The 24,931-nt window shown below is 38.2% G+C and overlaps 1 protein-coding gene across 1 annotated transcript in view; it reads right to left on the bottom strand.

Moving 5' to 3' along the window:
* The window catches only part of LOC123526815 (GRB10-interacting GYF protein 2-like), a 268,736-nt gene that overhangs the window by 28,116 nt on the left and 215,689 nt on the right, over positions 1-24,931 (bottom strand). Inside the window, 3 exon segments of the mRNA XM_053522603.1 lie at positions 2,465-2,576; positions 11,392-11,600; positions 18,526-18,634. Coding sequence (XP_053378578.1) covers positions 2,465-2,576; positions 11,392-11,600; positions 18,526-18,634 — 430 coding nt within the window.

Here is a 24,931-nt window from a genome sequence, read left to right as displayed (position 1 = left end):
AATAGAAAATTTTGCCGCTTTCAGGGGCAGTAACTCTAGAACCCACGATGGAATCTAGTCAGTTTTCGAAAGGAACCGAGATCTTATTCTGACTTAAGTTGTGTGTAAGTGTGGTTAATATCAAATATAAAACGTCACGTCTATTATGTTCACAAGGTAAAAATTACCAAATTTTGGCTCTTTCAGGGGTCAATCAGGGGCCGTAACTCCGTAACCTATGATTGGATCTGATAGATTCATCATGGAATCCAAGATTTATTGTTGTTGAAGATATTTTGCAAGTTTGTATCAAATCAAACTGTAAAATTTAATGAAGTCTCTATATGGCTGCAAAAGCCAAAATAGCAAATTTTGGCCCTTTGATGGGCCATGACTCTGGAACCCATGACAGGATCCAGTTTTCGGTAGGAACCGACATATTATGCCAATACAAGTTGTGTGCAAGTCTGATTATAGTCGAGTGCAAAATGATGTCTCTGTTGTGTTCACAAGCCAAAAATAGCAACTTTTGACCCTTTAAGGGGCCATAACTCTTGAACCCATGATGGGATCTGCCTAGTTTTCGAAAGAAACCCAGATATTATGCCAATACAAGTTGTGAGCAAGTTTTATTAAAGCTGATTGCAAAATGTGGTCTCTATCCTGTTCAGAAGCCCAAAATTGCAAATTTTGGCCCTTTAAGGGGCCATAACTCTGGAACCTATGATGGGATCTGGCCAGTTTTCGAAAGGAACCGAGATATAATACCCATACAAGTTGTGTGCAAGTTTGATAAAAATCAAATACAAAATGTGGTCTCTATCGTGTTCACAAGGAAATTGTGGACAGATGGACGATCACAAAAGCTCACCCTGTCACTACGTGAGCTAAAAACAAGAAACTAATTTTGAAAATTCGAAAGTGCATGCCCCCCATACTGTTTCATTTGAATGGAAGTGGCAACTGATATGTAAAATTTGGGAAAATGTTTTGTCAATTTTTTTTGTTACTGATATGTTATAGAACAGGCATGGAAAAAAAAACTATTGACCTCAGTGTGACCTTGATCTTAGAGCCCAAGGTATAGGTGTTAAGCATGGTAAGCTGTCTCATTCTGGGAATTATTTGTGCAAAAAATATTAAAATCCCTTAATGGACGGCAGTTTTGGAATGCAAAGGAAAAACAAGAGGCTCATGATGACCCTGGATCGTTCACCTGAGTAATATGAGCTACATATTTCAAATGTCAAACTGATGCTAAAATATTAAGAAATCGGTCAGTAGGTCACATTAATGGTCACTGAAAGTCAGTGATAAGATCGGTGTGAAAAACTGTATACATCATCCAAATTTCAAGGTTGTATCTTAAAAAACAAGAAAGTAGGTCAGTAGGTCAAGTTCAGTCAAGTGACCCCTAATTCCTTGGGGTCATCAGGTAGTTATAATTAAACAGTCTAGGAAATATGATCAGATAACTTTTGAAGTATTTTTTTTCTATGTAACTCATATAAAAATGTCCCCCAGGGCGAGGCCTCTTTTCACACCAGGTGCATAATTTGAACAATCCACTAGGCAATGCAACATACCAAATATCAAAAGCCTAGGCCTTGCAGTTTCAGGCAAGATTTTTAAAAGAATTTTCCTATACAAGTTTATGTAAAACTTGGGACCACCTGGGTGGGGCCAATTCACCTCAGGGGCATAATTTGAATAATCTTAGAGGACCACTAGGCAATGCATCATACAAAATATCAATAGCCCAGGCCTTGCAGTTTCAGACAAGAAGATTTTTAAAGTTTTTTCCTTTAATTATGTCTAAGTAAAACTAGGGACCCTGGGGTCTCTTTTCACACCAGGGTAATAATTTGAACAAGTTGAAGCATAGCAAAAGTTCCTTTTAGGGCACATCTATAAAAATATATAACGATCATCTTGTACAATTTTGGTTGCAATGTCTGTTTTAAATATTGATCATCAGTGTGCGGAACCCCAGGATCGGACACAAGGACAAGACCATTCTACCTTATTGACATTCCGTATCCCTCCTTTTAATCACCTCCCGGGGCATTATATTTTACACAAAGGATGCGTTTATTTCTGTACAAAAAATCAAAACACTAAAATTTTGAAAAAGAGCTAGGTTGTTTTCTACTAACTAAAATGTCAAGTCAGCTATATAATTTCCAAAGTATTTACGCTAACATAAGTTGTTAAATCAAACAACAAAGTAAATCTGTTACCACTTTCATTTGAGTAAATATGGCAATTAAGAAAGATTGACCGTGTCAGTCCATGCAGTGTACCTTTGATGCGTGAATTTGTTGCGCACAATGGGGTTTGTTTCCTAATACTGACCATGCATTCGAAGGTAATGACCTATGTTAACCTTTGTGACCAATCAGATTATTGGCATGTTGCAACAAAGCCACTTTTCCATCCTCGGGGATAGTAATATGTAATCCGTTTTTGTTTGCTGAATACTTACCTCCTCTTTCTTTGATTTTGATGGTTTCTGTTTGCTCGGACCACCCACTGCTGTTTTACCTCGGTTTGAATTGTCTCCACTCAATGCAGGAAATTCTGCTGTCTGCTGTTTACTAAAGAACAAATAATCAAATCTGCTCATATGTTTAATTGTTAGAACCTAAAAGAGAGTGAAATTTAAAAGAACAAACTACCTATAAAAACTGGACCTGAATTTTCTCATTTAAGGTATTGGACCCCTAATAGTAATGTTTAAAGAATGGTATTTGCTTGGTATATTCTTAAAATTGACCATGTTTCGTACTGTGTTGCAAATTTTAAACAACTTTTACCATGCCGTTTTTTTGTAAATTTTGTATAATTTATGGTATTTCCTCAAGCTCAAGTAGAGACAAATTTCAATGTGATGGCCACTATCTAAAACATTTGCAGATAATTCATTACAGCATTAATTTTGATAAAAGAAGCATCAAACTATTGTTAAACAATTATATAACACAAAATAAAACTGTAAATACCATTTTTTTCTAGGGTGCCTCAAGTAAACAGATTTATTGAGACAGAATTCTAACTCCCAACATTGAAAATTAAGGTCGAATCCTGTGGGTCTGTTTTGAATATTGCTCACTTCATTCAAAAATAAGCTTGAGGCAGAAGTAAAACCTACCTGCATTTTTTCCACAATATGTAATCTAAAGAATGAAGGCAAAATAGAGAACTTTTACCGCATGTAACTCAGTATTTTTAAAGATGTCTAACTCTACCCCTCCTGATTCAGAGGTAAAGTCACTTTGAACAGCAAGAAATCGCTTATAAAATGAAAATTTTCCATTTTTGTACAATACATCCATAATAAGTCTTGAAAGAAGTAAAAAACTTACTAGAAAAAAAGGAAAATATGGAAAAAAAAACTTGGTCCCAGTGGGGCATGAACCTACACCCCCCTGAAAATTGCAGTCAAAGTAGGTTTATGGTAAGAATTGAATACTCTTCAAAAAGGAGTTACTCTATTATGGGTCCAATACCTTAATGATAAAACAGAAGAAAACTAGAGCTCCATTTGAGAAAAGCACATGTCTCCCAAAACTGCCTTATCATCTGAATAGTAGTATATGAGTCAACCATGCACCAAGACCTCAACACCTAATCATCTGAATAGTAGTATATGAGTCAACCATGCACCCAAGACCTCAACACCTAATCATCTGAATAGTAGTATATGAGTCAACCATGCACCAAGACCTCAACACCTAATCATCTGAATAGTAGTATATGAGTCAACCATGCACCCAAGACCTCAACACCTAATCATCTGAATAGTAGTATATGAGTCAATCATGCACCAAGACCTCAACACCTAATCATCTGAATAGTAGTATATGAGTCAACCATGCACCAAGACCTCAACACCTAATCATCTGAATAGTAGTATATGAGTCAACCATGCACCAAGACCTCAACACCTAATCATCTGAATAGTAGTATATGAGTCAACCAAGCACCAAGACCTCAACACCTAATCATCTGAATAGTAGTATATGAGTCAACCATGCACCCAAGACCTCAACACCTAATCATCTGAATAGTAGTATATGAGTCAACCATGCACCAAGACCTCAACACCTAATCATCTGACATGATTAAATCTTGGGGCATAAATGACCCATATACTTCTATTAAATCTTGGGGCCATAAAGGACCCATATACTATATTAGTAGTATATGGGTCCTTTATGTCTCCAAGACCTGAGCGATTTTCGGTAATTCAAGGGCCATAATTCCGAACTGCCTCGGCCAATTTGGCTAGTTATCGAACTTAGCTGAGGACTTATTGGCAAACACACTTTGTTAAAGTTTGGTGAAGATTGGATGAGAAATGTTTGACATAGAGTGCGGACAAGATTTATGACAGACGGACACACACACAGGAGTAAATCAATATGTCTCCCATCACGCAGTGGTGTGGGAGACATAACAAGAGCTGTCACAGGAGACAGTGTGCTCAACTATTTGGATGCCGGATAGTGAAAATGGGCACATCTGAGTAAGCTGAAGCTGTTAGAGGTAAAGTGTATCAAAACATTAAGTACAAAGGGTCATAATTCATGAAATATTTCTGCAAGAGTAATGCAGCAAGTGTTATATCATGTGGCTAATAATGTGGAACAACTATTTGAAGATTGAATAAAATTTAATTTGTAATAACTGTGAAAGAGCAAATGTGCATTAAAACCATACATGTGATCTCCCGCGCGGGAGGGTCAAAATCCCGATTTTTTCACCTTGCCTCCCGTCTCCCGACCAAAACCATAATCCTCCCGCTTTTCACAAAAAAAAAAAAAATCAAAAAAAAAAAAATAATCAGTACTATGACTGGGTTGATAATTACCGAGGAGTGCCAAACATGCAAAGTGTCACTGACTGTTGTGTATTATACATGTTTGAATGTTTGACACACAGGTAGCTGGAGGAAAGAGTTGTTTTTCACAGGTGAATTTTGATAACATGATCATTAATTGTTTGTTTTGATAAGGGATTTGACAAGCAGGGCCTTTTCCATCTGTCTCACGGGCCGAATATCGGCCCATTCTCAATGCTAATTAGGCTCCATTTTTTACCAATTTGAAGCAAAAAACTCCCAGTCATAAGAAACAATTCCCAGCTGAAATGAATTTTTGATTATTCAAATTAATAAAATCACATAAATAATTGTTGGAAAAACCAACCCATTACTATTTTTAGAACATGAGTGTTACTTCCCCTTATGCAGTTACGCCATTTTCTTCCAATGTTTACCAAATTAATTTGCTAATAAAATCGGACTTTATTTCATTGAAAATTGGATCAAAACACACACTCATTTATTTGATAACATCAATCTACATTATTTAAGTAAGGGTAAATACATGTTGATGCATTTCTGTTTTTCATGTCAGAATCATTAATGATCTGTATTTTTATACGAATGTGGGTGGGGTAAGGATTTGACATAATTTATGAGTTGTGTACAGACCAATTTAGCGCTTCTTTTTTTCAGCCCTCAAGTAGACTGAAAATGTTAATGCAATGTTCACCACCATTTCAGACCTAAATTGAGACTTTGTTTCTACAAATTTATTCTGTTAAGAAAGTTTAAAGTTGGAACAAGAGGGAGCTTCTGTAAGACAGCATGCTCGACTTTTCTCAGTGATTAACTCTGAATTAAAATTTTGCCAGTAAAAGGGGCATAATAGTCAATAGCTTTGAGTGTAACAGAGATATTGATCATTATATAAAACTTAAACAAAAAAAATGTAAGTTAAAAAGTGGCATAACTCTGTCAAAATTCAAATCAAGAGTTATGAGGATTGTTTCTTCTGGTGTAGACTTATGCGTAATTGTGTGGCCTAAAATGTTGGATTTTTTCTTTAAGTTTTGTGTCAGCGCGCTTAATTTATGTCGATAAAAACCCTCCAGTTTTGAGACCCCAACTCCAGCTGAAAAATGGCAAACCTCCAGTTTTGGGATTCTGAACTTATCACATGTATGATTAAAACTTAGACCTGAAATTTTAAGTAAAGAGAGCGCATAACCCATAACATATTGCTGCCAGTTATTGACCTTGTGTTACATGATATGGGTGACGATGTCAATAAGCATTTTAAGTTTGAATCAAATCCATTTAGTATAACAGCAAAGATACGGTGAAAAAGGGTCAAAACTAAACTTAAGATCTATGATGATGATGATATGAAACAACTAAATTAAGTTTGAATCAAAGTCATTCAGTTTGAGCCCTGGGTGAGGCGTATGTTCTCCGTGACGATAAAAGACATTGTTTCTGTAATCATTCGTCCTCCACCTCTGATTCATGCGGGGAAGTTGGCAGTTACTTGCAGAGAACAGGTTTGTACTGGTCCAGAACCCAGGAACACTGCTAAGGTTAACTGCCCGCCGTTACATAACTGTTTCAAAATAAGCTATTTATAGTAACATATAAGGGAAGTAATTCAAATTTTTTTATTGTAAGTGAATAAAAAAAAAGGATCTACCAAATAAAAACAAGAGAACTGCAATGCAGAGCAATATAAACAAAGCAAAGTCATATATGACCTTTGACCCCTAAGTGTGACCCTGACCATGAAGCGAGTCATTCGAAACATGCACACTGCACGTCGTCTCAGTGTGGCAAACAATGTGCCAAGTCTCTTTGAAATCCTTCAAACAGTTCAAGAGTAACAGAGCGGACAAGAAACAAACTGATATGACCTTTGACCCCCAAGTGTGACCTTGACCTTAAAGCGAGACATCCAAAACTTGCGCTCTGCAAATCATCTCCGTGTGGTGAACATTTGTGTAAAGTTTCTTTGAAATCCTTCAAGGGGTTCAAGAGTTACAGAGCAGACAGGAAATTGCTAACGGATAGACGAACAGATGGACACTGGGGGTATAACATAATACGCCCCTTTGGGCGTATAATGAAGCTTTCGAAAAATTAACATGAAAATAATTCCAAGTATAACACCTTGGTGACCTTGACCTTGGATATAATGGGCCCAGCCCCTGCACATATTTTGTCTGTATGCTGGACAACGTTTATGTCAAGATACAGTAAGATATAAGTAATAGGAACACAGATATGACAGAAAAACAAAGGTTGCCTTAAAACTTTAACCTTAACAAGGCAGTCTGAAAGACAGCTAAATCCCCCGCCACTGTTATGGATAGTGAAAGGGTAAACCTTTGACTATTAGCTGTGACCTTGACCTTGAACTGATATGGCTGACTCATGAATTCTGCACGTCTTGATGAGGTGATCATTTGACCAAAGTTTCATGAAAATCCTTCAAGAGGTTTAGGAGATACAGAGCTAAAACCTTTGACCTTGAGTTGTGACCCTGACCTTGAGTTGACATGGCTGACTCATGAGCTCTTGATGAAGTGATCATTTGACCCAAGTTTGATGAAAATCCTTCAAGGGGTTTAGGAGATACAGAGTGGACACAAAATGGAAGGCTCAAACCTTTGACCCTAAGCTGTGACCTTAACCTTGAGCCAGCATGGCTGACTCGTAAGTTCTGCACATCGTTTTGGTAAGGTGATCATTTGACCCAAGTTCTATAAAATTCCTTGAAGGGGTTTAGGAGATAGAGTGGACACTAAATGGAAGGCTAAATCCTTTGACCTTCAGTTGTGACCTTGACCTTGAGCCGGTATGACTGGCTCATGAGTTCTGCACATCGCCTTGATGAGTTGATCATTTGACCCAAGTTTGATGAAAATCCTTCAAGGGGTTTAGGAGATATAGAGCGAACACAAAATGGAAGGCTCAAACTTTTGACCTTCAGTTGTGACCTTGACCTTGAGCTGGCATGGCTGACTCATGAGTTCTGCACATCGTCATGATGAGGTGATCATTTGACCTAAGTTTTATAAAATTCCTTCCAGGGGTTTAGGAGATATAGAGCGGACACAAAATGGAAGGCTCAAACCTTTGACCTTGAGTTGTGACCTTGACCTTGAGCCGGCATGGCTGACTCATGTTTGCACATCGTCTTGATGAGTTGATCATTTGACCCAAGTTTCATGTAAATCCTTCAAGGGGTTTAGGAGATATTGAGCTGACAAGAAAGTGTTACGGACAGACAGACGAAAGGACAGAATGACGGACAGAGACCATTCCTATAACCCCCACCACTTGTGGCGGGGGATTAAAAATAACCTAAGTATAACACCTTGGTGACCTTGACCTTGGGTATATTTGGCCCAGCCCCTGCAAATACTTTGCTTGTATGCTGGACAATGTTTATGTGAAGTTACAGTAAGATATAAGCAATAGAAACAAAGATATGACAGAAAAACAAAGGTTGCCGAAAAACTTTAACCTTAACTAGAATGTGTCTGTAGGACACAGGGTGTGCCCCCCACTGGTACATTTGTCACAAATAAGGGGAAATCATTCAAATGTTTGCAGTCTTAATGGGGTATAGCCTCAAAAAAACCCACTATCAAATGGATTCATTATTCTATACCATATACTTTTTAGCTATGAGCATCACAAACAAAAAATCCACTATTTTGGCTATTTCAAGGGCCATAACTCTGTAATAAACGCTAATATTCTCAAGAAGAATGCCAAGTGTGCAAGGTCACATTATAATAAAGACTCAAGCAAGGTTTCACGAATTTACATTAAATACTTTTTGAGTGAGGCACATAATTAGGTGAAAATGAGCATTTTTTTACTATTTCAGCGGCCATAACTCTGGAAATAGGGGGCGGACCCAGATGAAAAATAGGAGGTGCGCAAGTTCATATCATGATAAAGATTCATGCAAGGTTTCATCAATTTATATCAAATACTTTTTGAGCTAGGTGTGTCAAAAGGTGAAAATGTGCATTTTTGACTATTTCAGGGGCCATAACTCTAGAAATAGGGGGCGGACCCAGATGAAAAATAGGAGGTGCGCAAGTTCATATCATGATTAAGATTCATGCAAGGTTTCATGAATCTATATCAAATACTTTTTGAGCTAGGCGTGTCACAAGGTGAAAATGTGCATTTTTGACTATTTCAGGGGCCATAATTCTAGAAATAGGGGGCGGACCCAGATGAAAAATAGGAGGTGCGCAAGTTCATATCATGATTAAGACCCGTGCAAGGTTTCATGAATCTATATCAAATACTTTTTGAGCTAGGCAGGTCACAAGGTGAAAATGTGCATTTTTGACTATTTTAGGGGCCATAACTCTAAAATTAGGGGGCGGAGCCAAACGAAAAATACAAGGTGACGCAAGTTCATATTATGATAAAGCCTCATGCAAGGTTTCATTAATTTATATCAAATACTTTTTGAGCTAGGCGTGTCACGAACTTCGGACGGACGGGCGGATGGATGGACAAGAGCAAATCTATATGCCCCCACCACTCAAGGGGCGGGGGCACAAAAATAACCTAAGTATAACACCTTGGTTATATTGGGCCCAAACCCTGCACATACTTTGCTTCTATGCTGGACAATGTTTATGTGAAGTTACAGTAAGATATAAGCAATAGTAGCAAAGACATGACAGAAAAACAAAGGTTGCCGAAAAACTTTAACCTTAAAAATAGCCAAAGTATAATACCTTGGTGACCTTGACCTTTGTATGCTGGACAATGTTTATGTGAAGTTACAGTAAGATATAAGCAATAGTAACAAACAAGAGGGCCATGAAGGCCCTGTTTCACTCACCTGACCTATTGACCTAAAGATCATCAAGATTAACATTCTGACCAAGTTTCATTAAGATATGGTCATAAATGTGGCCTCTAAAGTGTTAACTAGCTATTCCTTTGATTTGACCCCGTGACCTAGTTTTTGACCCGACATGACCCAGATTCGAACTTGACCTAAAGATCATCAAGTTTAACATTCTGACTAAGTTTCATGAAGATACAGTCATAAATGTGGCAGCTACAGTGTTAACAAGCTTTTCCTTTGATATGACCTAGTGACCTTGGTTTTGACCCCACCTGACCCAGATTTTAATTTGACCTAAAGATCATCAAGATTAACATTCTGACCAAGTTTCATTAAGATTTGGTCATAAATGTGGCCTCTAAAATGTTAAATAGCTTTTCCTTTGATTTGACCTGGTGACCTAGTTTTTGACCTGACATGACCCAGATTTGAACTTGACCTAAAGATCATCAAGTTTAACATTCTGACTAAGTTTCATGAAGATATGGTCATAAATGTGTCCTCTACAGTGTAAACTAACTTTTCCTTTGATTTGACCTGGTGACCTAGTTTTTGAACCTACATGACCCAGATTCAAAATGAACCTTAAGATCATCAATATTAACATTCTGACCAAGTTTCATGAAGATACAGTCATAAATGCGGCCTCTACAGTGTTAACAAGCTTTTCTTTTGATTTGACCTGGTGACCTAGTTTCTGACCCCAGATGACCCAATATCGAACTCTTCCAATACTTTATTGAGGATAATACTCTGTGATCAAGTTTCATTAAGATTGGATCAAAATTGTGACCTCTAGAGTGTTAACAAGCTTTTCCTTTGATTTGACCTGGTGACCTAATTTTTGACCCCAGATTACCTAATATCGAACTCGTCCTAGATTTTATTAAGGGTAACATTCTGACCAAGTTTCATAAAAACTGGGCCAAAAATGTGACCTCTAGAGTGTTAACAAGCTTTTCCTTTGATTTGACCTGGTGACCTAGTTTTTGACCCCAGATGACCCAATATCGAACTCGTCCAAGATTTTATTGAGGGTAACATTCTGACCAAGTTTCATTAAGATTGGGCCAAAATTGTGACCTCTAGAGTGTTAACAAGCTTTTCCTTTGATTTGACCTGGTGACCTAGTTTTTGACCCCAGATGACCCAATATCGAACTCGTCCAATTTTTACTGAGGGTAACATTCTGACCAAGTTTCATTAAGATTGGGCCAAAATGTGACCTCTAGAGTGTTAACAGTCAAATTGTTGACGACGGACGGACGACAGACACAGGGCGATCACTAAAGCTCACCTTTGAGCACTTCGTGCTCAGGTGAGCTAAAAACAACAACAAAGGTTGCCGAAAAACTTTAACCAAGAAAGGTCGCACCGATACCGACGCCAGCACCGACACTGGTGCAAGTAGAATAGCCCCCCTATTCCCCGAATAGTGGAGCTAAAAAGGGGGGATAATTCATGAAATTTTGGTTAGGGAGTTATGACCCTTGTGTCATGATGTTGGTGTTGATGATGAAAAACTACTTTAAGTCTGAAGCAGATCCATCAAGTAATAACAGCGATAAAGAACTTTAACCAAGGAGTGGATGCAGATTAGACACAGCAACGTCATCGAGTAGGATAGCTCTGCATATACTTTGCATAGTCGAGCTAAAATACAGTTTTGTTTTAAGAGGCCTGCAAATACATTACCATTTCCTACCTTGGTTTGTTGGACTGTTTTTTCACGGGACCCGAGGTTGAAATGATTGCATCATCCCAGAAACCCAATGCATTGTTATTACTGTTGTTATTGTTATTCATATTGACACCGAGCTGTGCATTTTTTATGGCTCCCCATGCTCCTTCATTGGCCCAGTTTGTGAGAGGAGGGGATGATCCCCAAACACTGGCTGATCCTAGCGTCATGTTCTGTAATGTTAGCAATTTAAAGTGTAAACATATAGTGATGTGCTAGCATTTTTCAATGCTCACATTCTAACAATGTTATCAAGTACAATAAAAATGAGTTTAATTATAGTCTGAAATCTACAACTGTAAACTAGAAGGTGCTTTTGTAAACAAGAGGGCCAAGAAGGCCCTGTATCGCTCACCTGACCTTAGAAGGTGCTTTTGTAAACAAGAGGGCCAAGAAGGCCCTGTATCGCTCACCTGACATATTGACCTAATAGATCATCAAGATTAACATTCTGACCAAGTTTCATTAAGATATGGTCATAAATGTGGCCTATAGAGTGTTACAAACTTTCCCTTTGATTTGACCTGGTGACCTAGTTTTTGACCCTACATGACCCAGATTCAAACTGGACTTTGAGATCATAATGATTAACATTCTGACTAAGTTTCATGAAAATACAGTCATAAATGTGGTCTCTACAGTGTTAACAAGCTTTTCCTTTGATTTGACCTGCTGACCTAGTTTTTGACCCCAGATGACCCAATATCAAACTCATCCAAGATTTTATTGAGGGTAACATTCTGACCAATATTCATTAAGACTGGGCCAAAATTGTGACCTCTAGAGTGTTAACAAGCTTTTCCTTTGATTTGACCTGGTGACCTAGTTTTTAACCCAGATGACCCAATATCAAACTTGTCAAAGATTTTATTGAAGGTAACATTCTGAGCAAGTTTCATTAGGATTTGGCCAAAATTGTGACCTCTAGAGTGTTACCAAGCTTTTCCTTTGATTTGACCTGGTGACCTGGTTTTTGACCAAAGATCAAACTGGTCCAAGATTTTATTGAGGGTAAAATTCTGACCAGGTTTCATCAAGATTGGGTCAAAATTGTGACCTTTAGAGTGTTAACAAGCTTTTCCTTTGATTTGACCTGGTGACCTAGTTTTTGACCCCAAATAACCCAATACCAAATTCGTCCAAGATTTTGTTGAGGGTAACTTTCTGATCAAGTTTCATTAAGATTGGGCCAAAATTGTGACCTCTAGAGTGTTAACAAGCTTTTCCTTTGATTTGACCTGGTGACCTATTTTATTGAAGGTATCATTCTGACCAAGTTTCATTAAGATTAGGTCAAAATTGTGACCTCTAGAGTGTTAACAGTCAAATTGTTGACGATGACGGACGACTGACGACGGACACAGGGCAATCACAAAAGGTCACCTTGAGCAGGTGAGCTAATAAGCCTAGTTGTTTTGGAGGAGATGTTGTTTAAAGGAAAGTGTGGACTGACGGACAGATGCCAGACGGTGAGCTAAAATGTGTTTTTTTTTCTTTCAAACAAGAGCAGTCTCCATAGGATGACACATGCCCCCGATGGCACTTTGAATGGATAGTTATGGCCGGTGTTAGAGTTTAGGACCTTTGACCTACGGACCTGGGTCTTGCGCGCGACACGTCATCTTACTGTGGTACACATTCATGCCCAATAATTTTAAAATCCATGCATGAATGACAAAGATATGGACCGGACACGCCCATCAATGCACTATCATGAAATATGACCTTTAACGTCTAAGTGTGACCTTGACCTTTGAGGTACGGACCTGGGTCTTGCGCGCGACACGTCGTCTTACTGTGGTACACATTCATGCCAAGTTATTTGAAAATCCATCCATCGATGACAAAGATATGGACCGGACACAAAAATTGCAGACAGACCGACAGACTGACAGACGGTTCAAAAACTAGATGCCTCCCTTTGGGGGCATAAAAATTAATAATGCGCGAATTTAAGTCCGCGCTAAACTCTTTCTGCTGTTAGGCTAAATTTCATACTGGGGAATCAAAAGATATCGCAGTATTATTTGAGCAGTTTCTGAAGGAGGTATATTATAAATGGAAGCAACTGCTTTCAAAATCAACAGAGGCTAAAAAAGCAAAGAAAAGAGCATGGTTAGCCTATATGATACATGGTATGTGGACAGTAAATTACTGAAAGTTGAAAACACCAGACAGGAATTTGCAGAGGATGAACAGAAATTCTTATCAAGGAATGTAAGCAGATTAACCTGTGATAAGAATTCAAGTGAATTTAAAAACTGAATTTCTTCTAATGATATTGTATTTCTGTCATGGACAAATATAGTAATGAAGAGAGCTTTCAGGATATTATTGTATTCAACATTTTTTACAACTTTGTGAGAAGATGCAGTGGAGGGATAGTTTTGTATTATAAAGAACATTTAAGGGAATATGGGTAATCAGAACCAAGTGTCCCCATTTGAACAAAATTGTTAGAAGGATACTATAAATAAAATTTGATGAAGTGGTCCAGAAGAAGTCATTTAAAGGCATTTCTATTTTTAGTTCTAGTGGCTCATACAATGGACCAAGCACTCCCTATTTGAACAAAGTAACTTATAATGATGCTTCAGACCAGGTAAAGCTTTATTTTTTTTATCACTGACATAGTAAAACCAAACTTATTTAACTCTTTGAACTAGAGCCACTTTTGAGACAAGGCAGTCTGGAAGACAGCTAAATCCCCCACCACTGCTATGGATAGTGAAAGGGTAAACCTTTGACCCTAAGCTGTGACCCTGACCTTGAACTGACATGGCTGACTCATGAACTCTGCACAATGTCTTGATGAGGTGATCATTTGACCCAAGTTTGATGAAAATCCTTCAAGGGGTTTATGAGATACAGAGTGGACACAAAATGGAAGGCTCAAACCTTTGACCCTAAGTTGTGACCTTGACCTTGAGCCAGCATGGCTGACTCATAAGTTCTGCACATCATTTTGATGAGGTGATCATTTGACCCAAGTTTCATGATTATCCTTCACAGTTATAGGACAAGGGGTAGCTGGAGAATCAATTTTGATTTGGAACTTTCTGGCTTGTTATCTTGTCAGCATGATGTCCCATTAAGAATCAGATAATGTGAATTAATGGCACTGACCAATTTGGTAAGCTTGGAATCTGTTCTAATGGTGGTTTGAGAATTTTAGAACATGTTAACAGTTTAATGATTGTAAAACTTTAGTCAATGTTAATTTTTGTGTCTCACAACAAGAATGAATGTGATAACTCAATAGCTGTTTTATTTTGAGATGTGTTTTATTAAAAACCTTTATTGAAACTGTTTTACTTATGAAATTAAGAATAAACAATGTAATCATTTTATATTGTAACATGTGATAAAATATAATTTACATTGTAAATGGCAATGTTTTATAATACTGTAATATGAATGCAACTTTGAATCACATGACCTAAAGCTTGAAATTTATAATTCAGGGTTGTAGTTAGGCTAAAATGGAATTGTAGGCCACTGTCCAAGGAGGGTATGGCATGCTTCCACAGAAAATGTTCACATTATAGATGCAAAATGGTGCTTTATGGTTTATATCTGGACTTTTATGTTTTTCAAAATGAAGTGTAGACCCGGAATAGCTATTGTACAATTCAGAATGTACACCAGTGTCAAAGGCTTAGCTGGACCATAATGGAAGTATAAGTCACTGTTCTAAGGGTGATAGGGGGGATGTTTCCCCAGAAAAAAATACATTCCAGATAAAACATGATGCGTTTTAGCGAAATTCATAATTCAGGGGCGTTGCTAGGCTAAAATGGAAGTATATGCCACTGTCCTGGGGGGTTCTTCGGCATGCTCCCCCGTAAAAAATTGCACAAATTAGATGCAAAATGGTGTATTTTAACAAACTTCATAATTCCGGATTTTAGCAAGACCAAACTAGAAGTGTAGGCCACTGTCCTAGTGGGATGACCGGGTCAGGAAAAATTGCACATTATAGATGCAAATTTGTGCGTTTTTCGTGTATATCTGGACCTTTAAACTTTTTCATAAAGTGTAGGCCCGGGGGAACTACTGTACCATATAGAAAGTACACCACTGTCAAGTGGGTAGCAGGGCCAAAATGGAAGTGTAAGCCACTGTTTTAGGGTGTTTAGTGGGGGAGGGGGCAGTCATGCTCCACTAGAAGATTTTTACATTCTAAATGCAAAATATGGTGCTTTCTGGCGAAATTCATAATTCAAGGGCGCAGCTAGGCCAAAATGGAAGTGTAAGCCACTGTACTAGGAGTGTTTGGGAGCATGCTCCCTGTAGAATTCTTACATTATAGATACAAAATGGTGCAGGTTTGGTGTATATCGGGACTTCAATATTTTTCCTAATGAAGTGTAGGTCGGGGGGGGGGGGGGGGGGGGGGGGGGGGGGGGGGGGGGGGGGGGGGGGGGGGGGGGGGGGGGGGGGCAACTACTGTACCTCAAAGAAAGCACACCCGTGTCAGTGTAGCTGGGCCAAAATAGAAGTGTAAGCAATTGTTCTAGGGGTTAGGGGGCATGCTCCCTTGGAAAATTTTTGCATTCTTAGTTAATTTCTAAATGCAAAATGCTGCGTTTTGGCGCATTTTGTAACCTTTCTGGTGTTTAAATCATTGATGCTGCAGACTAAAACACTGGAAAAGGAATGCATGGCCAGCATATATTAATATTGATATATTTTTCGCACTGCCTCTTTTCAAAATTAAATACGGCAATGTTTATTTAGTACATACATATATTTCCCCTTTTTGCTATAAATTGTGTGTACATTTAGTGAAGAAATGTCATAAGTACTTTAATATTCAATTTATATTTTAACATTATGTTCAATAATTAAATATGTAAAGGTCTTTCGAATTTACTTACAGAATATTACTTTTTGTTGACTCTACCTGACAATAATTCATAATATCTATGCTCTTAAATCAATTATTACGATCTTAAGTCAGAATGCCTGAGAGACCTTCAATCAGATTGTCTGACCTTTGTTCAGAATAACTGGGACTAATAACTTTAGAATGCCAATGCCCTTAAGTTAAAATGACTGCGATCACAAGTCAGAATGACTGTGGCCTTTATTCAGAATGTCTTTGAATCAAGTTCAGAATGCCTATGCCCTTAAATCAAAATGACTGCAATCACAAGTCAGAATAACTGTGACCTTTATTCAGAATGTCTTTGAATCAAGTTCAGAATGCCTATGCCCTTAAGTTAAAATGACTGCGATCAAAGGTCTGAATGACTGTGACCTTTCTTCAGAATGTCTTTGAATTAAGTTCAGAATGCCTATGCCCTTAAGTCAAAATTCCTGCGATCACAAGTCAGAATAACTGTGACCTTTATTCAGAATGTCTTTAAATCAAGTAACTACAATGAATGTGACATTAATTCAGAATACATCCAGAATGACTATGACAGTAATGCAGAAAAACATACCTTAACTCAGAATGACTTTCATGGTTGACTGATAAAAATTGAACTAATTTTCGGTGCAAAGAATAACTCCTATGTGAAGTTTGGTAAATAAAAGTCTGTCGACCATACAATGACAAAGTGTGTAGCAGTTGTCCGTCTAAAGATGAAAAGACAGTGCAAACTGCTTTCAGTGCAAAGAATAACTCTCAGCTAAGTGTAGTAAATGATATTTACCTCCACAAACATGTAAATTCAAAGGAATAATTCAGGAAATCAGACACTGAACTTGTTGAAAAAGAGCTGCGTGATTTTCATTAATTATAAAAACAAATCAATGCTTTTGCTATATATAGTTACATTGTGAACATAGTTGAGATCAGACACACACAAAAGATAGAAAAATGTATCTCACTGCATTTTATACATTAATAAAATTACGCAACATTGAAACATTCAGACTAGAAATAGAAAACTAAGCCATCAAAACTGTGGACTTAAAGAGTCAGTTCTGTTGCCATTTACATGTGTAGTTTTTTGTTTTACACATGCCTTCTTATCATTTCACACATTGTCCAGATTTGACCACTGTTGTAATCTATAGCCCCACTGCTGAGTGTTAATGTCCATTTTATTGACTTGGGGGTTAATATTAATTACATGCATCATCTTAGCAATCTAGGAGAAATTCCCTCTCTACCCTTGTCCTATAACTGTTCAAGGGGTTTAGGAGATACAGAGCGAACACAAAATGGAAGGCTCAAACCTTTGACCTTCAGCTGTGACCTTGACCTTGAACTGACATGGCTGACTCATGGGTTCTGCACATCATCTTGATGAGGTGATCATTTGACCAAAGTTTCATGATCATCCTTCAAGGGGTTTAGGAGATATAGAGCAGACACAAAATGGAAGGCTCAAACCTTTTACCCTAAGCTGTGACCTTGACCTTGAGCTGGCATGGCTGACTGATGGGTTCTGCACATCGTCTTGATGAGGTGATCATTTGACATAAGTTTTATAAAATTCCTTCAAGGGGTTTAGAAGATATGGAGCGGACACAAAATGGAAGGCTCAAACCTTTGACCTTGAGTTGTAACCTTGACTTTGAGCCGACAAGGCTGACTCGTAGGTTCTGCACATCGTCTTGATGAGGTGATCATTTGACCCAAGTTTCATGAAAATCCTTCAAGGGGTTTAGGAGATATGGAGCTGACATGAAAGTGTTACGGACAGACGGAAGGATGGACGGAGACCATTCATATAACCCCCCACCATTTGTGGCGGGGTATTAAAAAGCGCATGTCTCCCACAACTGCCTAATCATCTGAATAGTAGTATATGAGTCAACCATGCACCAAGACCTCAACTGCCTTATCAGACTTTCAGTGCTTTGATTATCAAAAACAAGTTTCATGGGCCATAATTCTGAAGTGGCTGCGCTGATTTGGCTAGTTATCAAACTTGGCCGAGGACTTATTGGCAAACATTCTGTTCAAGTTTGGTGAAGATCGGATGAGAAATGTTCGACTTAGAGTGCGGACAAGATTTGTGACAGACAGACACACACACACACAGACAGGAGTAATTCAATATGTCTCCCACACCACTGTGTGGTGGGAGACATAACTAGCCTTATCTTGCAAGAAAACTGAATATCACAAAACATTACCTTTGCTGCAACTTGATGGTTTTCCTCACGCTTCTGCCTTTCTCTTTCCAACTGCCTTGCCTGTTCTTGTTGTATCTCAAGTAAGGATTTTGTTCCTTGAGGAGCTGAGCTATAGAGTAAACAAGTGAATGAAGTATTGCCATGCAATACAAAGTCCCCTACAAACAATATTGTACTATATAAGCAATATAATATAACAAAACGGATTAAAATTTGCATACACAAAAAACCTACAGTTGTTGATTGTTTCATAACATCAATAAATACTAGAAATCTGCCACAGACACGGATGCCTCCGCAACATGAGAAAGGTCAAAGGCATAAGTTATTTATAGTAACAACTAAGGGAAGACAATCTTAAAAAAACAAGAGATCACAGAGTGATCTTGGCGCCCACCACTGAGCCATTTTTGAATGTTCCAAATTTCAAGACTATAGATCAAGGTCAAAATCAAGGTGAAAGTTCATTTTGGTACACAAAACTGTGCATGTGGTCCATGCATGTGGTCCAAATCTGAAGCTGTAGCTAAAGAAATGTGAAAGTAGGATCAATTTCAAGGTCAAAGTTAATTTCTGTACACAAAACTATGCAAGTGTCCAAATTTGAAGCCTGTAGCTTGAAAAATGTGAAAGTAGGTCACTAGGTCAATGTAAAGGTCAAAGTTCATTTCGGTACACAAAACTATGCATGTGTTCCAAATTTTACGGCTGTAGCTTAAGAATTGTGAAAGTAGGTCACTTAGGTCAAAATCAAAGTAAAATTTCAGTTCGGAACACAGAACTATACATGTGGTCCAAATTTGAAGCCTGTACCTTCAAAAATATGAAAGTAGGTCACTAGGTCAATGTCAAGGTCAAAGTTTATTTCTGTACACAAGCCTATGCATGTGGTCCAAATTTGAAGGCTGTAGCTACAGAAATGTAAAAGTAGATCACTAGGTCAATCTCAAGGTCAAAGTTCATTTCAGTACACAAAACTATGCACATGGTCCAAATTTGAAGGCTATAGCTTGAGAAATGTGAAAGTAGGTCACTAGGTCAAAATCAAGGTCAACTCATGTCAAGGTTCATCTAGCCAATCGAAACTATACATAAGGTCCAAATTTGAATGTTGTAGGTTATGACAAGAAGATTTTTAAAGTTTTTCCCTATATAAGTCTATATAATTAAACCATGTGACCCACAGGGCGGAGCCATATTTGACCCTAGGGAAATAATTTGGACAATCTTGGTAGATGACCGCTAGATGATGCTACATACCAAATATCAAAGTCCTAGGCCCTGTGGTTTTGTATAAGAAGATTTTCAAAATTTTTCCCTATATAAATCTATGTAAATTATGAAAATAAACAAAGGGCCATAACTCACTCAAAAATTGTTGTACCAGTCTTATTTTCAGGGGGACACAACTAGGGTACCAATACATCATTCTGACAAAGTTTGGTCAAAATCCCCCCAGTAGTTTCTGAGGAGATGCGATAACGAGAAATTGTTAAAGGACGGAAGGACGGACGGACAAGGAGCTGCGTTCAATAAACGCTTGATGCCCCCGGTGGCATCCTTGTCGATACAAAGCAACCTAAGTCCAAAATGAGGTCAAGGTCAAACTGAGGTCAGGTGATGTTTCAAGATGAGGAATGGTCACAGGTGACATCTGCATTTGTATCAATTCATTCATGTAAGCGATATTGATGCTAGACGAAATGGTCCCATTTGGTTAACCTTGTACTGACGGACGAACGAACGGACAGGACAATCACTATATGCCTCACGCATCAGTAGATGCTGGGGACATAAAAATCCTGTCCACACAAAAATCCTTACCAGGTAGAGATAGTTTAAAATACTTCTCAAAATTTGATGTAACATGCATGTTGTACTACAGAAAAGTGGTCCTGTTTTTTCCCTATGACCAGTAATAAGAAAGTTAAAATACAAGCTATTTAGGGAAGTAATTCTAAACTAGGGACCTGGTTCTTGCGCATGACATTCTGTCTCATGAGGGTATACAACTGAGGCAACTTACATCAAAATCCCTCCATGCATGAAGGAGAAAAGCCCAAAACAAAGTCATTCTTGTATGTGACCTTTGGCCTCTAAGTGTGACCTTGACCTTAGACCTAGGGACCTGATTTTTGCGCATGACACATCATCTATCCATGCTTATTATTTGTGTCAAATTATTCTGAAATTGGACCATGCATGTCAAAGTTATGGACCGGACACAAAGACCATATTATCAGTATACATGTAGTGAAAATTGGCTAAGTTCAACCAAGGACTGTGACCTTGACCTTTGAGCTAGGGACCTGATTGTGCATGACACATTGTCTATCCATGCTTATTATTTGTGTCAAATTATTTTGAAATCAGACCATGCATGTCAAAGTTATGGACCGGACACGAACATCACCTTCCCGAACATACAGACAAACGAACACACACACGGACAGGGGTAACACTATATGCCCCCATCTTATGGCGGGGGCATAATAAACAAGCATGCTAGAATGTCACAATATATGTGCATCATAGCAAATTTCTTTACACTAGCACCTGTATTTTCATATAGATTTCTTTTTGACCAATTATAAACAAGAGGGTCATGATGACCCTGAATCGCTCACCTGAGTAATATGAGCCACATGTTTCAAATGGCAAACTGATGCTAAAATATTAGAAGTAGGTCAGTAGGTCATATTTATGGTAACTGAAAGTCAGTTTTAAGATCCGTGTACAAAATTGTACATTTCATCTAAATTTCAAACAAGAGGGCCATGAAGTCCCTGTATCACTCACCTGACCTATTGACCTTAAGATCATCAAGATTAACATTCTGACCAAGTTTCATTAAGATATGGCATAAAAGTGGCCTCTAAAGTGTTAACTAGCTTTTCCTTAGATTTGACCCGGTGACCTAGTTTTTGACCCGACATGACCCAGATTCAAAATTGACCTAAAGATCATCAAGTTTAACATTCTGACTAAGTTTCATGAAGACACAGTCATAAATGTGGCCTCTAGAGTGTTAACAAGCTTTTCCTTTGATTTGACCTAGTGACCTAGTTTCTGACCCCATCTGACCCAGATATGAATCTGACCTATAGATCATCAAGATTAACATTCTGATTAAGTTTCATTAAGATATGGTCAAAAATGTGCCCTCTAAAGTGTTAACCAGCTTTTCCTTAGATTTGACCCGGTGACCTAGTTTTTGACCCAACATGACCCAGATTCAAACTTGACCTAAAGATCATCAAGTTTAACACTCTGACTAAGTTTCATGAAGATATAGTCATAAATGTAGCGTTAATAAGCTTTTCCTTTGATTTGACTTAGTGACCTAGTTTTTGACCCAACCTGACCCAGATCTGAACCTGACCTATAGATCATCAAGATTAACATTTTGACCAAGTTTCATTAAGATATGGTCATAAATGTGGCCTCTACAGTGTAAATTAGCTTTTCCTTTGATTTGACCTGGTGACCTAGTTTTCTAACCTACATGACCCAGATTCAAAATGAACCTTGAGATTATCAAGATTAACATTCTGATCAAGTTTCATGAAGATACAGTCATAAATGTGGCCTCTACAGTGTTAACAAGCTTTTCCTTTGATTTGACCTGCTGACCTAGTTTTTGACCCCAGATGACCCAATATCAAACTCGTCCAAGATTTTATTGAGGATAACACTCTGACCAAGTTTCATTAAGATCGGGCCAAAATTGTGACCTCTAGACTGTTAACAAGCTTTTCCTTTGATTTGTCCTGGTGACCTAGTTTTTGAACCCAGATGACCCAATATCAAACTCGTCCAAGATTTTATTGAGGATAACAATCTGACCAAGTTTCATTAAGATTGGGCCAAAATTGTGACCTCTAGATTATTAACAAGCTTTTCCTTTGATTTGATCTGGTGACCTAGTTTTTGACCCCAGATGACCCAATAACAAACTCGTCCAAGATATTATTGAGGCTAATATTCTGACCAAGTTGCATTAAGATTGGGCCTAAATTGTGACCTCTAGATTGTTAACAAGCTTTTCCTTTAATCTGACCTGGTGACCTAGTTTTTGACCCCCAGATAACCCATTTCAAACTCGTCCAAGACTTTACTGAGGGTAACATTCTGACCAAGTTGCATTAAGATTGGGCCAAAATTGTGACCTCTAGAGTGTTAACAAGCTTTTCTTCTGATTTGACCTAGTGACCTAGTTTTTGACCCCAGATGACCCTATATCGAACTCGTCCAAGATTTTATTGAGGGTAACATTCTGACCAAGTTTCATTAAGATTGGGCCAAAAATGTGACCTCTAAAGTGTTAACAGTCAAATTGTTGATGACGGACGGACGACGGACATAGGGCGATCACAAAAGCTCACCTTTGAGCACTCTGTGCTCAGGTGAGCTAAAAACAAGAAAGTAGGTCAGTAAGTCAAGGTCCAGTCAAGTGACCCCTAATCACTTGGGGTCATCAGGTAATTATAATTAAACAGTCTAGGAAATATAATCTGATAATTTTTTAAGTATTTATTCCTATATAACTCGTATAACAATTGACCCCAAGGGTGGGGCCTCTTTTCACCCCAGGGGCATAATTTGAACAATCTTGTTAGAGATCCACTAGGCAATGCTACATACCAAATATCAAAGGCCTAGGCCTTGAACTTTCGGACAAGAAGCTTTTTTTCCCCTATATAAGTCTATGTTAAATTTGGGACCCCCAGGGCAGGGCCTCTTTTCACCCCAGGGGCATAATTTGAACAATTTTGGTAGAGGACCACAAGGCAATGCAACATACCAAATATCAAAAGCCTAGGCCTTGCAGTTTTAAGGGAAGAAGATATTTGAAGTTTTTTCCTATATAAGTCTATGTCTTGAGACCCCCCGGGGCTGGGCCTCTTTTCACCCAAGGGGCATAATTTGAACAATTTTGGTAGAGGACCACAAGGTAATGTAACATACCAAATATCAAAATTGGATGTAACATGCATGTTATACCACAGAAAAGTGGTCTTGATTTTTCCTTACAGCCAGTAATAAAAAAGTTACAATATAACCTATTTATAGTAACAACAATGGGAAGTAATTCAAACAAGAGGGCCATGATGGCTCACCTGGTTAAATGGTTGCTATGAAGATTTGCATTTAAGCTTGACCCCGGGGTCACGATTTGAACAAAACTTGGTAGAGATCCACTAGGCAATGCTTCACACCAAATATCTAAGCTCTAGGCCTTCTAGTTTATTTCTAGACATTTTTTGGAAGATTTTCCTATGTACAATCATGTAACCCCAGGGACGGGGCCAATTTGACGCCGGGGGTCATGATTTGAACAAATTTTGTAGAGGTCCTCTAGGCAATGCCACATGTCAAATATTTCAGCTCTAGGCCTTCTGGTTTATTTTTAGAAATTTTTTGAAGATTTTCCGATGTACAATTAAGTTACCGCTGGGGCGGGGTCAATTTTACCCCGGGGGGTCATGATTTGAACAAAATTTGTAGAAGTCCACTAGGCAATGTTACATATCAAATATCTAAGATCTAGGCCTTCTGGTTTATATTTAGCAAATTTATGAAGATTTCCCTATGTACAATCATGTAACCCTTGGGGCTGGGTCAATTTGACCCTTGGTGGGGGGGGGGGGGGGTCAAGATTTGAACAAATGTTTTAGAGGTCCATTAGGCAATGCTACATGTCAAATATCTAAGCTCTAGGCCTTCTGGTTTTTTTTTTAGCAAATTCTGAAGATTTTTCTATGTACAATCAAGTAATCCCATGGGGCGGGGTCAATTTGACCCCTTGGGTCATAATTTGAACAAAATTTGTAGAAGTCTATTAGGCAATGCTACAAGTCAAATATCTAAGATCTAGGCCTTCTGGTTTATTTTTTTAAAAAATTTGAAGATTTTCCTATGTAAAATTAAGTGACCCCTGGGGCGGGGTCAATTTTGACCCCGGAGGTCATGGTTTGAACAAATTTTGTAGAGGTCCATTAGGCAATGCTACATGTCAAATATCTAAGCTCGAGGCCTTCCGGTTTATTTTTTAAATTTTTTTGAAGATTTTCCTATAGAAATCTATGTAAAATCAAGTGACCCCTGGGGCGGGGTCAATTTTTAACCTGTGGTCATGATCTGAACAAATTTAGTAGAGGTCCACTAGGCAATGCTACATGTCAAATATCTAAGCTCTAGGGCTTTAGTTTTTGAGAAGAAGATTCTTTAAGATTTTCCTATGTAAAATCATATGACCCCTCAGGCGGGGTCAATTTTTACCCCGGGGGATCATGATCTGAACAAACTTGGTAGAGGTCTGCTAGGGAATGCTTCACACCAAATATCTAAGCTCTAGGGCTTCTGGTTTTTGAGAAGAAGATTTTTAAAGTTTTTCTTTTCGGTT

This window comes from Mercenaria mercenaria, chromosome 14 (assembly GCF_021730395.1).
Source record: "Mercenaria mercenaria strain notata chromosome 14, MADL_Memer_1, whole genome shotgun sequence".
Lineage (NCBI taxonomy): Eukaryota > Metazoa > Mollusca > Bivalvia > Venerida > Veneridae > Mercenaria > Mercenaria mercenaria.
This window is presented reverse-complemented; position numbering and strand designations above follow the sequence as displayed.